Below are 17,010 nucleotides of genomic sequence, written 5' to 3'. Positions count from 1 at the left end.
ATTGCTGCATATATATATATATATATATACAGACCCCTCTTTTTCCTCCTTCAGAGGAATAGGGAGAGATTTCATCCTAGACCACTCCAGGTTGATCATGGTCAAATGATCTCCTCCCCATGTGGAACATCTCAATTTCTCCATTCTTCTCTGGCTGTTTTTTCTGTCCACCTTTAGCCCTCGTTATGCAAGATTGTGGCTTTTCTCTGTTCCTGGTCATCTTTGCTTCCCCTGTCTGGGATGATCATTTGTAGGTGTGAGGTCAGCTATTTTTTAAAAAGTTTAATAGGAGCTGAAGGGTAAGGGGAAAAATAGATTCTTTAGAATAACAGAGTTGGAAGGGATCTTGGAGATCTTCTAGCCCAACCCCCTGCTTAGGCAGGAAACCCTACACCATTTCAGACAAACGGTTATCCAACATCTTAAAAACATATAGTGTTGGAGCATTCACAATTTCTGGAAGCAAGTTGTCCCACTTATTGATTGTTCTAACTGTCAGGAAATTTCTCCTTACTTCTAAGTTGCTTCTCTCCTTGATTAGGTTACTTTGGAGAATAGCTTGACTCCCTCTTCTTTGTGGCAACCCCTGAGATATTGGAACACTGCTATCATGTCTCCCCTAGTCCTTCTTTTCACTAGACTATACATATCCAATTCCTGCAGCTGTTCTTCATATGTTTTGGCCAGTCCCCTAATCATCTTTGCTGCTCTTCTCTGCACTCTTTCTAGAGTCTAGTCAAGATCTCAGCAGTGGAAAGCACAGGTTGATTCCCCTACCCCCCCCCCCCCATTTCATTTGCCTGATGATGAACTTTCCTATCTTTTGGCTAGTGTGGGAACAAACAACAATAAAAAGTATCTTCTGAGATCAGAAATTAAACTAGCACTTTCTTAAGGCTTGAATGAAGCTTCCAACAAAGCAATATTCATCTCATATGCATCTCATACTTGTATCCCCCAAGACATAAATAAACATTCAAGATCAGAGCTTGTTTGGAGATGAAGGTCCTCCCAATATAACACTTTCCAAGACTTGCAGTGTTATCACGGAATGGTGTGATGGCACAATACAATTTTTTGTTTCAGTTATATAATGACCAATTGCCAATGCATTCTATATTTAAAAATTCAGCAAGTTTTTTCACGTAGCTAAAGTTTGCTGCAGTGTATCTTTTCTCTTCTACAACACCAAATATAGTACATAGTGCGGTACATTTTTCTGAAAATGATAGCATTTTGTGATAAAAGAAAATTCTTAACTCTTCAAGCTTGTGTGTTTGGAGATGAAACAGGAAATATCTTTCCTGATCTCATCAATAAAGTAGAATTAGCCTGCTTTTATTTTGCGGATGCATAGTGGGTTCGCTCCCTTTTCTTTTTCTCTCTTCACGCTAGATAAATCCGTTTCAAGATAAATTGTGGCAAATGCATTTAGGAAGCCAGGCAACTATACATTTGAACACTGAATTCAGATTTCTTTGCATGGAATACAGATTGTGTAAATAGTGTTTGGCTCCACTAGAGAATGTTCTCTATTAGACATTCAATGGAATTTCTGCTAGAAATATAATGTGTGACAGTGATTCTGTTCAGGCTCAAGGACTACTTAGGCACCAAAGATTTAATAACCCCTTGACCTTTGACTGTCCAGTGTGAGGAGAGTCATTCACAGGCCTCTTCCTCTTGAAAAGGTTTTGTGGTGGTAGATTATACAGTATTACGATAAGATGCAATGGAGAGACTTTTCACCTGGTGCATTGTACATTGTAGCCTCATAAGAATGTTGTATTATTCTTTTTGCCAATAAATTAACTCTAAGGTGAGAATCATATAAGATGAGGCTTGTAGGATCTGCATCTAGTCTGGTCCTAGCTATTGGGCTGGGGTGATGTGTGAATGGGTATACTTTGTGGGCATGGATCAAGGAAGATGGAAGGAGGCTGGCTTATAATTGGCAAGTATTAGCTAGCTTTCCAGATTATTTTCCTTTGAAGCAAAGCAAATTTTCTTTGGCTTTCTTTAAGAAGCTTGGGGAAGCAGGCAAAGTATGAAATTAGATTACCTGAGAAGCAAAGCTGATCTAGTCTGCTTCATTAGCATGAGCGAGGAAAAAAATCATGTTTATTTTTTGCCATTTCTGAGGTGAAGCAGGAAACTCTTAATGGTAGAGGTTTTTTGGAAGGACAACCTTTGAGATTCTGAGATTAGGAAATTAATTTGTAGGAATTAACCCAAGTATTCGGAGTGGCTGGTATTTGAAGTTCAGGACTCACTTTGATGGGTGTCTAGCTTTGGATCTTTGGATCTTGGATATGTTACTTTTCTATTAATCACACTAGTTTGCCTTCTAAGAAAGTAAGCACCGGGTTTCAAATGTAGAAATAAATCAGACGACAAGTTTGGAATTCAGATCCCAGATTTGAGTTTATACACAAGTTCTAGTTCTAGTCCAATTATTCATCTATATGTTTCCTCAATCAGTGACAATATCCAGCTATACATCTTCAGGAACTGTATACATACATCATCCTTTCCTAGTTGTTTCTCATCAGCACACCAGCATACGGAGATATGCTGCCTCTGAAGTTTAGTCTTCATTTAGCTGCTCCCATTGATACAGGAGGCTTTCATGCGCCAATTGAAAATCAGAACCAGTGAAATTGAGATAAAGTGTAGGGGTAGCAGTGATTCTTCCATTTGGGGAGAAGGGGGAGAAGCATTTGCTATGTAATTTTGCATGTGCTTATGAGGAAGATGAAAAATATTATGCTGCTTCCATTTTTCCCCCCATCTCATGTGTTCAGTGATATTTGTTTCCCTTTTGCTTCAGTTACCATTAATAACATCAATTCTATTTATATAAGCTTCTGATCTAGCTAGATGGAATTATTGAAAGCTGGAAGGTGTTTATGCAGGCTCTAGACGCAACAGTTCTTTGTTCATTGCAGCTAAATACTTTCAATGATCCTACAATGTGTGTGTTTGCACACACATATCTACAATGTACATGCATGCATATATGCGGCTGCAATTTACCACACATTGTAAACATAACAGCTCCCCTAGCTTTAGACAGATATGGAATGTATCGTATCGGGGACCCAGTGAAAGTAATTCATGCTTGTTAATCAGTAAATCTTAGCCTCTAAGAACACTACTTTCAATCTTTTGAATCAGTGTTTTTTTTCTCATTTTCATCCCTTTCCTTTCCTCCACCCCCCCAGATAATATTTTATCAGGTTTATCAAACCACCTCTTTATAAGCAGCATGCATTTGGGAATCAGTTCACAAACTGTGGTTCGGTTATGAATTGTAACCCTGCTATCAAAAGATGCCCCTTCAAACGTATACTTTTGTATATCTGGTAGAGAGCACAAAACATCAAAAAGGCACAATCTAACCCTAACCCCTGTCCACTGTTAGATGAGGGTTTGTGATCTCACAAAACATTCCCTTAGCAAATTGAAGATTTGTAAGTGTTTCATCCTTTTCCGTTGTTTTCTGGAGAATCACCTTCTGCAAGAGATGGTGGCAATGGGATCTGGGGTGGGAAAGCCCCTTTTTTCCCCTCTAGCTTTTGAATGAAATTCTGCTTGGAAGATTCAATTCAGCATATTAGCTTCAGGCATGAAGACTCTATTAGTTAATTCTGCTATTAGGTTATATAACCTGCTTTTTTTCTTTCAATAGACCACCGGCTTTCCAAATGCTTGGGAAGCATTTGGAAATGCTTAACCAATCCTATAAAACTTAACCGATGTTCTCTTAAAATCAAAGCTCAGGCTTTGCTGTACAGGTAGTCCTTGACTTACAACAGTTTGTTTAGTGAATATTCAAAGTTACAACGGCACTGAAAAATGTGACTTATGACCGTTTTTCATACTTACAACCTTTGCTGGATTGCTGTGGACAGATGACCAAAATTCAGATGCTTGGCAGCTGGTTCATATTTACGACAGTTGCAGCTTCCTGGGGTCATGTTGATCCCCTTTTGCGACCCTCTGACCAGCAAAGTCAATGGGGAAGCCAGATTCACTTAACAACCAGTTTACTAACTGATCCATTGCAGCGATTCGTTTAACAGCTGTGGCAAGAAAAGTCATAAAATGGGGCAAAACTCACTTAACAAATGTCTCACTTAACAACATAAATCCTGGGGTCAATTGTGATCATAAGTCGAGGACCACCTGTAATGTAAAAGATAAGCTTGTCCAAAACTTTCCATGTTCCTTGGCAAAACCCAGCTATGGAGAAACTTGAGCTGTATCCTTAGATTAATTTTTCCCTCCCTCATTCATGCAAGGAGAGTAAGAAAGCCCAACAGGATTGGGCAGAATTCTGTGTGAATGAAATGTGGTTTTAGAACTTGGATTCTTCCGATCCAGAAGCGTCTCCCATTAAATGCATCACTAGAAACAGAATCTGGTGGCGATAACCTATAAAAGCCATTGTAGGAGATAAGGGAAGTTGATAGTTGGTAAATCAGGATAAGTGTCCAGACAGCCATCATCAATGTCATCAGACTGCAATTTCTAATGGCGCTGGATATACAAAGTTCTACGGCGTTGGTAAAAGATTGTTCAGTTTTTATAACAGGAATTGGTCATAAGCAGCAGGCACAGTCTCTTCATATCATTTTAGTGCCTTCCCTGCAAACTTATCTCCTAGATAGCAATGCAGTATACCTCAGGAAGATTGCTTGTTTTGTCCTTTTTATGTTTCCTCCAAAAAGTGGTACTGGAATTTTGAAGAGGTTTTTGTTTTTTCTAAATCGTCTTTGACTTTGTACATCCTCTGTAACCATTTCTACCTCATTTTGCAACATATTGTACATGAAAGTATTTAATTCATGTCTTATTAATGTCTGAAAAGAAATGCGTTTGAACTGTAATGGTCTACCTCAGAAAATACTGTTATTTTAAAAAGAAAAATATTTCACAGTATTAAAGAGATTACAAGGAATGAAAAGGCGTTGATTATTTTTGTTTTAATGAAAATCATTCTGGGAGCCATTATCTTCTCAATAATAGAACTGAGAATGATAATAGGAGATTTTGCCATCAGAAAACAGCTCATGTGGTTCCCATCCTCAAAAAAGGAGAAGAAATTGGTCCAGCAATCTACAAACCAATTAGCCTGACATCAATATCTGGGAAAATCCTGGAAAAGATAAGCAACAGATCTGAGAAAAACCTAGAAGTAAACAAAGCTATTACTAGAGGTAAAAATGGGTTTGCCACAAACAGATCATGCCACACAAAACTTATTGTATTCTTTGACAAAGTTACTAAATGAGTGGACCAGCAAAATGCTGTGGAAATAGTATACTTGGACTTCAGTAAGGCATTTGACAAAGTAGACACAACATATTTCTTAGTAAAATAGAAAAATGTGGGCTAGACAGCATCACCATCAGATTGATTTGTAACTGGCTGACAAACCATACTCAACATGTCCTCAATGGAACTGCATCTATTTGGAGAAAAGTATGCAATGGGGTATCCCAAGGTTCTAAGGTGCAGTACTCAACATCTTTTTAAAAGGTTTATGAGGGGATAGATGAGGAACTCATCAAATTTGCAGACGGCACCAAGCTATGGGGAATAGCCAACACTTTAAGAACATAGGCCTAAGATCAAGAAGGATCTTAATAGACTTGAACACTGGATCCTATCCAACACAATGCAATTCAGTGGTGAGAAAAGTAAGATTTTACATTTCGGCAAGAAAAACTAAATGCACAGTTATAGAATAAGTGGTACTTAGTTCAACAGCAGTAACTGTGAAAGGGATCTAGTAGAGTCCTAGTGGACAACCGCTTAAGTACGAGTTAGCAGTGTGTTGCAGCTGCCAAAAAAGCCAATGCAGTCTTCAATTTTATCGACAGAAGAATAATATCAAGATCATATGAATTATTAGTACTGCTATATACTGCTTTGGTAAGATAACACTTGGGAATATTGCATCCAATTCTGGTCACCACAATACAAAAATGTTGAGACTCCTAAGAAAGAGTGCAGAAAAGAGCAGCAAAGATGTTCAGGGGTCTCAAGGCTAAAACTTATGATGAATAGTTGCAGGAAGTGGATATGTCTTGAAGACAAAGCCTAGGGGTGACATAATAGCAGTCTTCCAATATTTGAGAGGCTGTCATAAAGAAGAGAGGGGCAACTTATTCTCCAAAGCACTTGAAAGCAGGACAAGAAGTAACCGATGGAAACATCTCAAAGAGAGATCCAACCTAGAACTAAGGAGACATTTCCCAACAGAACCATTAATGGTTTGTTTTCAGAAGCTGTGGGTGCTCCAACACTGGAGGTTTTTAAGAAGAGGTTGGACAGCCATTTGGAATGGTATAGAGTTTCCTGCTTGTGCAGGGAGTTGGACTAGACCTCTAAGGTCCCTTCCAGCTCTGTTATTCTGTTCTGTTATTCTCTTCTTTTTTATAGCCTCTTCAGATGTATTCTGACCTGATGAGGTAAACAAGGCCTGCTGACTGTGAATAGTCAGAGAATGAGAGGGATAATGCTGCTAATGCTGCCCCCTGATGGCATTTACTCTCATGGTGATTTTAACAAACCTTTCTGAATTCAAGAGCTGGTCAGTGAGAGCAAGCATTCCTTGAAAACTACTTGAACACTACTTGTGTAGTGTTCTACTACTATTAATATTAATATTATTATTATTATTATTATTATTATTATTATTATTATTATTATTATTATTATTATTATTATTATTATTATATTATTATTATTATTATTATATTATCATAATAATGTTATATTATTATAACACTACTATTCCTTGAAAACTACTTGAACACTACTTGTGTAGTGGGTCCTGATCATAACCTCACAATGAAAAAGTAGCTTTTGAACAAGGGAATTTGTAATTCCGAGCACTGGGATCCTGAGGTTTTTCGCCCCACTTGTCTTCCAGTGCTTCTTCCGAGTGAGCCTCTGCTGTGAGTGCTTCATTTCTCCTGGTCCCTTGACAATAGTGGATTGGCATGAGGGCAAGAAAATGTCATATAATTAGGTGCTATGGGAAAGACTTTGCTCTTTGACAGCAGCAGCCATGGATTTCCTTACAATAGTACATACTGCTTTCTCGGCTGATCCTTGAAAGTACAATTCCCTTGATTTTTGTTTTAAGATTGTTTGAACCCAGCTGCTATACTTTATAAACCATGAACAGCCAACCTACTCTTTGCGCTGTGGTATAGCAAGCCTCAGTTTAGCCAGATACTAAAAGTTGTCTTGATTACACAGAATAAGATGATGAAATTCTGAACCCAACACAATTACAGCAGCAGGGAGAATAGAATAGCATTTCTGAGTCTCTGGCAGGCAGGCTACATTTTATGTGGAGTGCTTAAAGCCACATCATTAAAGACCTTGGAGTTTTCATATCCAATGATCTAAGTGCCAAAGCCCACTGCAACTACATCGCAAAAAAAGGCTCTAAGAGTTGTAAACCTAATCTTGCGTAGCTTCTTCTCCAAAAACACTACACTACTAACCAGAGCATATAAAACATTTGCTAGACCAATTCTTGAATACAGCTCGACTGTCTGGAACACATACCACATTTCAGACATCAATACAATTGAACGTGTCCAGAAATATTTTACAAGAAGCGTTCTCTACTCCTCTGAATACAACAAAATACCTTATGCCGCCAGACTTAAAATCCTGGGCTTAGAAAATTTAGAACTACGCCATCTTCAACATGACCTGAGTTTAACTCATAGAATCATCTATTACAATGTCCTTCCTGTCAAAGACTACTTCAGCTTCAATTGCAACAACACACAAGCACACAATAGATTTAAGCTTAATGTTAACCACTCCAATCTTGATTGCAGAAAATATGACTTCAGCAACAGAGTTGTTAATACTTGGAATACACTACCTGACTCTGTGGTCTCTTCCCAAAATCCCCAAAGCTTCAACCAAAAACTGTCTACTATTGACCTCACCCCATTTCTAAGAGGTCTGTAAGGGGCATGCATAAGAGCACAAGCATGCCTACCATTCCTGTCCTATTGTTTCCTTTTGTTATATCCAATTAATATAGTTATTACATACTCATACTCATATATATGCTTATATATTATATAGTTATTACATGCTTATGCTTATATATACTATATGACAAAAATAAATAAATAAACAAATCTGCAATCTGAAGCAATGTAGCCTCTATTTGGCTGCTGCCTTGGACCTAATGAATAGCTGTTTCTGCTTTCTTCCCATGGCATGCATCTCTATGCCATCCAGATATCTGATCCTGCAGGAATACATTCTCTTGGGCCACATTCTCTTGGGAATTAAGAGAATTCAAAAGATGGATCCCTTGAGAGCTTTTGACAGTTAAAAACTATTTGCCACCTTGGGGAGAGCTGCAAAATCTGGATCCAACCACGAATGACAAGACCTGTTGTCAATTTGCCCCACTATTTAACCATCCTTGAGCAAAGACCGGCTCACTGTGAAAGAACTGGGTTGGAATGAAGATTTGCAGTTTCCTAAGATTTCTGTTCTCACTACCAGGTTATTCAGTTTTCCAACACATACATCTGTTTTGCCTCCAAGAACTGTTTTAATGGCCTCTATCAACAGCCAACAATTACCAGTATGTACTTCTTGCACATCTTCAGTTTTTCATTCTTTTCTACACCCTGCAGTATTTGCCATCGTCTGTCCCAGCTCTGAGGTGTGCGTGTGTATTCCAGTGCATCTGACAAGCAAACTACAATTCACAAAAGCCTACCGTCTTAATACATGCATTTGCCTTCAAGATGCTCTACCCAATTAGCCCTCTGAAAATTATCCACACTACTTGCAGAATAACACGGGGTGGGGTGGGGGTGGAACTCTATATAGAGAGTTTGCTATAGCCATTTCCAAAGGTGGGTGAGCCAAGAAGAAGGATCTCCTTCCTTAACTGTAGTTGAGGACAAAACATGCTTTCTTGGTCCAGAAAGTCAGAAAAGCAGCTTCGGAAATGGTCTTTTCGCCCTTTGGAATCAATGAATGTAAGGATGAGGAACGCCCTTTGTGGGCCTCCTGCTCAGTCACCAACTGTGGATGATTTGTTTTCATTCCACAGCTAGGCCGTAGCTTCTTTCTTTTTTTTCTTTTTTAAGGGGAGTTGGGGAAGGGCGGTGGGTTAGGGGTATTCCTAACAGGGAACAATGAAACCACTGTGCATTTCTAATGGGCCTGTGGGAGGTTTTAGGGGAGAAGGTGTTTCTTTCTAGTTAGCTATTCGCCAGACTTTTCCAGCAGCAGTTGTCCCAAGGCACAATTAGGGAAAGGAGGCAAATCTGAATTTTCAAAAACTGCAGGACAAAGATGAAAATTCAAGTATTTTAGGAGCAGGCTGTGTGTTTATGTAAAGATGCAGGAACAGGAAGTCTCCTCTTTTTCCAATCTGTAGCAAGCACATAAAGAAGGCTAGCCTCTTAGACGCTGGCCTTTCCAAACCTGCAGCACTCCAGTGACTATAATGCCCATCATTTTTATTTATTTTATTTATTTAGTTTGTCAAACATGTACAAGATAACAGGTATAAGTATAAACAGGGACATTTACACAGGAATGAGTACAAATAAATGGGGACAGTTATACAGGGATGGTAGGCACGCTGGTGTACTTATGCATGCCCCCTTTACGGACCTCTTACGAGTGGGGTGAGGTCCACGGTAGACAGTTTAAGGTTGAAGCTGTGGGGGTTTGAGGATGTAACAATAGAGTCGGGTAGAGCATTCCAGGCGTTGACCACTCTGCTGCTGAAGTCGTATTTTCTGCAGTCGAGTTTGGAGCAGTTTACCTTGAGAATGGTAATTCTCCCAGAGACCAAATCCATGTTGCCTGATTGATGAGGGGAACTGTAGTCCAACCTATCTGGAAGGCTCCATTTTGAAGAAGGTGACTGTGCTCCGATACATTAAAGGGGACCCGATCATACACAGAAGCAAAGAAGACCAGTGGGGTGGATAGAAACAGGAAGAATTCCTTTTCATCTTATCTCGCATGATTATTTATTTATTTCAGAGTCATAAATCCCTTACTCTAAACAGGCCCTTGTCATCTAATACTATCAGGTGATATATCTCCCAGCATACATACCATGGAACACATCTGGATGCCATTACATTAGTGAAAGTTGTTTTAAACATTGACATTATTGTTAAAAGCACTGAACTGGACTTGTGTTGCCAGCACAAATCTCTTTGCTGAAAAAAAAAAATGGGTTGTGACAGTTTCTCCTATTACCTACTCTTTTATTAGGCAGCAGAAAAAAGCAGTGGCTTTTAGCCAACCTTTAAATCCTGTTTAAAAACAGTAATAGGCAATTGATGGATTTCTAATTTAATAAATAGATCTGTTGCATAAAAATAGCACTTAAAAATGTCCAGAGGAAATCCTAGCTGCTTGCCAAAAGGCAAGCAACAATCGGACCAAATCAGCTATAGTTTTATTGGAAAGATCAATGCATCCTTACAAACAGCAAGTCCATAATTTAGCCCAGATGACTGTCAAAAATAAAACACATAATAAAAAGGTCTTATGGGATACTCAACACTTCACATTTTACTTTAAAACAATCCCATTTCTGTGCCTTTCATAACAACTTGCCATACAGAAGTTCATAAACTGTTAACTAAATAATTTTTCTGCATTTGTTTCTGCATTTCAACAGTCTGGTTGAACAACGCTAATTTTAAAAGCAGGGAGCTTGTAATTTTAACCTTTTGAGCTAGTATACTGAAAGCACAGAATTGCCACTTGTCAGCTATTAAGGCTTGCTCTGAAGACCATCATGTTCCAGTTCTGTATTAAAAGGGTTAGAAAAGAGCACTAATTCAGGGCCAGAAGCAAAGTTTTTGGATGTCCCCAGTGAAAATGATCAATCACTTTCTAGTTTTAATTCTTGGGGTTATGCTGCCATCTGCTGATCCAGAGCTACAAGATGCGGGGGAAAAAAGCAGAGTTTCTTCACTTAGCCACATCACAAACAAGCCTTAGCAACCTCTTTTGTTCCTGTCATGTCCTCATGAGACTGCCTTCCACTTGTCCCCAACCCATCCCTGAGGCATCTTAGCCATTTAGGTCTGGAGGTCATGATTTTTCCTTTAAGCGGAGAAGCCAGGACTGTGGGTATAACCCAAAACACTTGACCGTCCCTGCAGTTGGTATCACAGTCAGGTGATCCAGAGGATGGCACCCTATTGGCAAATTTAGGCGGCAACCTGGAACCTATTGGCTAATTTGGACTCCACCTTCTTTTGCAGGGCCATTCTGCTTTGGGCCCTGGAAAAATGGTGTTCTTTCAAACTCAGTTCTTTCTGTGCCTACCACACTTCTGAACAAGGGCAGTTGTGGTGGGGATATTAATTGGTAAAGTGTGTGTGTGAGAGACCTCTTGTGGCTGTTTCTGGAACAAGCCTCCATTTGTGGCATCTGTTTGCTATTGCTGAATCCTTTGGGAGAGTTCACAGCCTGAAGCAATGGCCAACAGGGAAGGAGGGATGGTTGTTGCAGAGAATTGATCTCACTCCATTCCTAAGAGGTCTGTAAGGGGCGTGCATAAGAGCACCAACGTGCCTACCGTTTCTGTCCTAATGTACCCTTTGATTGTATCCAATTTCATATAGTTATTACATACTTATGGTTATATATATGCTTATATATCGTATAGTTATTTCATGCTTATGCTTATATATAATGTTGTGACAAATAAAATAAATAAATAAAAATAAAAAATAAAAATAAAATGGAAAGGGCTGGGGGTGGGTGAGTGGGTGAATGAGCAACCCCAACGGTTAGTCAACCTGGTTCCAATGATCTCAGCAGCTACCTGAGCTGCTTAATATTCTTTTAGCCTTTTTAAAATAAGTTTTTTTTTAAATTTAAAAAACCTTTATTAACATTTGAAATCCTAAAATACAGGTTAAAATACATCTATAACAAAAATACATCCATGATAATTATACAATTCAACGTCATTCTGACAGTACATAATTCTTAACTTTGTACATCTATTCCCAAATATTCCTACTTAATCAAACATATTTAAACATATTTTGTATCTTATTTTATTCTATACATTCCTTATTTTTAATTTCTATCCATTGATACTAATTTTCCCAAGTTAAATAGTAATCTGAGTCTTCCTTATTATTTAATTCTAACGTTAGGTTTGTCCATTTCTGCACATTCGAAAATTTTCCGGATTATTGCACCGTCTGTTGGTATAGTGGACATTTTCCAGGCTTGTGCAAGTAAAATAAGTATTTAATATCCTGGAAAAACAGCTATTGATGGGTGTGTAAAATTCTCTTTAACACGCAATTCCTCCCTGTACTCAATACTGGTACTGGAACGTTCCCCTTTTTCCTGTCACACACACACACCAAAGTGGGTAGGAAAAGGGGGGCAATAAAAATAGCTCAATGGAGCAGAGACCCTCTTGTTGTTGACCCAGTGGCCCCTGCCACCTCATGGATCCTGTGTTGGAGGAAAGCTGATCAGTGAATCTGGAGAGCTGCTTCGTATACGTTACAGGATCCCATGAACCAGACCTTCTCCAGAGAAGGGGAATGGAAGTAGAACCTTTTGCTAGCTCTTTCTATGACATCATACGCTCAAGGAGGTTTTAAGATTCCACAGAAAAAAAAGCTCTATTTCAAGAAATGCCTCTTGTTCTGGAAGTCACTTCAGGTAACTGGCAATATTTGTTCCTACTTTTAGGGCAGCTTTTCCCAAGCTGAAGCCTTCTAAATGTTTTGGAAATGAACTCCCATCATTTTCAGCCTTCAAATCATGCAGATTGGGTTAGATTATTATTTTAGTTTCTTGTATTTTGGTTGCTTTGAAGCTTCAACTTGAACATTTCCCCTGATCTAAACAGATTGTAAAATCTGTACATTATTAAATTGGTGGATATCTCAGGCAGTTATTATAGGCAATTCTAGAAAATTAGGGAGACCCAGTAGTTGTAGTTCACACCCCGTGTAGTTCTATAGTTACCTGTACTATGATTTCTTCAATTAAATCTATTACAGATAGTCCTCGATTTACAACAGTTCATCTAGTGTCCGTTCAAAGTTACAATGGCACCGAAAAAAGTGACTTGGGATCTTTTTCCATGCTTATGACCATTGCAGCATCCCTATGGTCACATGATCAAAATTCAGATGCTTGGCAACTGGTTCCTATTTATGACAGTTGTAGTGTCCTGGGGTCATGTGATCTGCTTTTGCGACCTCCTAACAAAGTCAATGGGGAATCCAGATTCACTTAACAATGGTGTTACTAACTTAACAAGTGCAATGATTCCCTTAACAACTATGGCAAGAAAGGTCACTTAACAGATGTTTCACTTAGGTAAAGGTAAAGTTTCCCCGCACACATATGTGCTAGTCATTCCTGACTCTAGGGGGCAGTGCTCATCTCCGTTTCAAAGCCAAAGAGCCAGCGCTGTCCAAGGATGTCTCCATGGTCATGTGGTCGGCATGACTAAACGTCAAAGGCACATGGAACGCTGTTACCTTCCCACCAAAGGTGGTCCTTATTTTTCTATTTGCATTTTTTACCTGCTTTCGAACTGCTAGGTTGGCAGAAGCTGGGACAAGTAACGGGAGCTCACCCCATTACACGGCACTAGGGATTCAAACTGCTGAACTGCCGACCTTTCGATTGACAAGCTCAGTGTCTTAGCCACTGAGCCGTGTCCCTCATGTTTCACTTAGCGACATAAATTTTGGGCTCAATTGTGGTTATAACTCGAGGACTACCTGTATCTGGGTTACCACAATACATCAAACCATCAACTTCAGACTAAGTTTGTATGACACAAGGACTCTCAAATTAGGCCCAGCACATTATAGCCTACTGGTGGGTGAGAATACAGCCAGGGAATCTGAGATTTCCAAGCAAAGGAGGATATTACAGACCAAACTGCCCTGAGTCCTTCGGGAGAAGGTTGGTATAGAAATTAAATTATAAATAAATAAATAAACAAATAAACAAACAAACAAACAAACAAAGGTTTCTGTTTAGTCCTGTGCTTCCTCAATTTAGTATACTTCTTTCCTCTGGCCATGAACAGAGTGCCATTCTTTTGTCACCAAGCTACCCTAAGTTATTCCACACTTACTGTATGACAACACTGGATAGTGTGCAGTTTCCAGATAGGTTTAGGTATATTTGTATTTTTTCCACCTTGTGTTAACTTGGAACTAGCAAGGATAGGAAGTAGGTGTTTTACATCTCTTCCTTGAGCCAACATATTCAATCTGGCTTTAATAAGCACAGATAATATAGGTGCAACTTCCCAACAAGTTTAACAAAGATCAGCTAGATGCCGCCACCCGCCAGTAACCTGTGTGCCTATGTAAATATGCTGGAGAAATTAAAACATTAAACATAACTGGATTTCTGAAAGAGAAAAGCAAATGAATGTGCTACCCCCTCCTCGTCATATTAAATACACAGGTAGCCAGTAAAGAATAATTTCCGTCACTGAAAAAGAAAAGTCAGATAAATGGCTACACATGTGAGAGAACTTCATAAATGCTCTCCTCATTCTGCATGATGTGTACAGTATTGCATTATATGATAGGTAGCTGGGTGTCTGTCAAATATCAACTCAAGCCACCTTTTAACATGCAAGCTAGAATTGGCAGTCTGTGTGGACTCAGAGGCACCCTTCTCCCTTGCTTTAAATATGTTAAGCCCAGAGGTGGGATTCAAGTAATTTAACAACCGGTTCTCTGCCCTAATGATTTCTTCCAACAACCAGTTTGCCAAACTGCTCAGAAAGTTAACAACCGGTTCTCCCGAAGTGGTGCGAACTGGCTGAATCCCACCACTGGTTAAGCCTCTGCGTGCTTTGAGAGTTACGGCTGGAGTGTCAGGCCAAGGCCTCTCTGTCTACTTTTAAAAAATAATAATATTTCTATTCCACAGGGAGAAAGATCCGGCAGCAGTCCCTGCAGGCAAAATTGAAGGCTTTTTTTTTTTCCCCGCCCCACCGATTTTCAACCTTCCCCTTTTTCAGAGTCTCCTGAATGTGTCCTTTGCTCGGTCTAGCTCTTTCCTTGCTCGCCCTGCCCTGCGCCTTCGGCGATGACACGGTGGCCGACGACATCGGGACCCACATGATGGCTCGCATCTCGGAGCTCCTGTCCCCGGAGGAATGCCAGGCCTTCCACCTCAAACTCCTGGGCCCCGAGGAGAACGTGAAAGACGAGCTGGAGCGCCTCTCCGAGAAGAACAACCTCATCGGCGGTGGGAGGCGAAGGCGAAAGCGAAGGCGGCGGGACAACATCATCATCACCACCTCCGCTCAGTGCGAAGAGAGCCTGCAGCAGTGGCTGGAGACGGAGGGCGACACCATGTACTGGGATCGCTTGTCCCGGGCTCTCCAGCTCATCGGCCGGGCCGACGTCTCCCTAGAGCTGGGCAAGAACCTCAACCAGGACAAGAACCTGGAGATCAAGAAGAACGTGGAGGAATATCACGAGACGGTCAAGCACCTGACCTCCTCGCTGCTCCTGGACGAGGGGCCGGAAAGGAGCGCGCAAGGCCGGCAGCGGCGCCACGGTCGGGGCTCCGCGCAGACGCAGACGCAGACGCCGCCCGAGCAAGGGGAATGGGACGGGCTGGAGCTGATCGTGGAGCGGAAAGCGTTGCCGCCTTACAACCGGAGCCTCTTCGAATGGGCCACGCCTCTGGCGACGGGCGTCGTGGGCGGCTTTGTGACCTCTTTCATCCTGGTGGCGCTGGCGCTCTACTCTTTCGTCTGGATCCTGCACGAAGGCAGCGCCGGCTCCGCGCCGCTTCCTGGCGACCGCTTCTCAGCCCTGATCTTACGCCCGCCTCCCACCAGCCGCGGGGGCATCTACTACTCGTTTCAGCACCTCGAAAGCTACGACGGGGAGGCCCCGGACGATGCAGACGAAGCCGAAGAGACCTGACGTTAAGCCTCAGCCGGGCAAAGAGTTCTGAAAGGGTTGGGAGACAATAAAGGCGGCTCGTTTATTTTGCATGGTTGGAATTCTTTTCACGGCGGCATAGAATTAATTCCCGCGGGTTGTTGAGCCCCGCCGTCGGCGCTCCTCCGGCATCAGGCGCGGGCCGTTCCTTGCTCGGCTAGAGAAGGGGTCTCCAACCTTGGCAACTTTAAGACTTGTGGACTTCAACTCCCAGAATTCTGGGAGTTGAAGTCCACAAGTCTTAAACTTGCCAAGGTTGGAGACCCCTGGGCTAGAGGGATTTCCCACTTCTCCTTTCTCTCTCCCTCATCACTGCAGCATGGAGAGCAAAGGGGTGAAAAGTCTCCTTGGCTTTGATCCTATCTTGCCTGTACCAGTCGCTTACCAGTTTCCGTTGCTTTTTTTTTTTTTTGCCTCAAATGCAAAGGTGGGAACGACACCGGTAAACTTAGAGGCTTTAGACTGGGTGGCAAGGGGTGTGTGTGTGGGGGGGGATAGTGGTTAGCAAATGCAAGTATAATCCTTTTTAGGTGTGTCAGCTAACGTTCCCCTACTGGTCACTCCATTAAGGCAAAACTGCTCTCACTCTTCTAGAATAGAATAGAATAGAATAGAATAGAATAGAATAGAATAGAATAGAATAGAATAGAATAGAATAGAATAGAATTTTTTATTGGCCAAATGTGATTGGACATACAAGGAATTTGTCTTGGTGTATATGCTCTCAGTGTACATAAAAGAAAAGATACGTTCATCAAGGTACAACATTTACAACACAATTGATGGTCAATATATCAATATAAATCATAAGGATTGCCAGCAACAAGTTATAGTCATACAGTCATAAGTGGAAAGAGATTGGTGATGGGAACTATGAAACGATTAAAGTATATCCGTGATTCGCAACCTTGGCAGCTTTAAAAATGCGTGGACTTCTAGTCCCAGAATTCCCCAGCCAGCTTGAATTGAAGTTCTGGGAATTGGAAGTCCATGCATC

General features: G+C 40.8%; 1 protein-coding gene across 1 annotated transcript in view; it reads left to right on the top strand.

Moving 5' to 3' along the window:
• TMDD1 (transmembrane and death domain 1) overlaps positions 1–16,059 on the top strand; it is a 93,298-nt gene extending 77,239 nt beyond the window's left edge. The window contains exon 2 of the mRNA XM_058168504.1: positions 15,077–16,059. Within this exon, the coding sequence (XP_058024487.1) occupies positions 15,087–15,995 (909 nt within the window). The 5' untranslated portion in view covers positions 15,077–15,086 and the 3' untranslated portion in view covers positions 15,996–16,059. The remainder of the gene's footprint in view (positions 1–15,076) is intronic.
• Positions 16,060–17,010: the final 951 nt, after the last annotated feature.

This window comes from Ahaetulla prasina, chromosome 2 (assembly GCF_028640845.1).
Source record: "Ahaetulla prasina isolate Xishuangbanna chromosome 2, ASM2864084v1, whole genome shotgun sequence".
NCBI classification, from domain to species: domain Eukaryota; kingdom Metazoa; phylum Chordata; class Lepidosauria; order Squamata; family Colubridae; genus Ahaetulla; species Ahaetulla prasina.
This window is presented reverse-complemented; position numbering and strand designations above follow the sequence as displayed.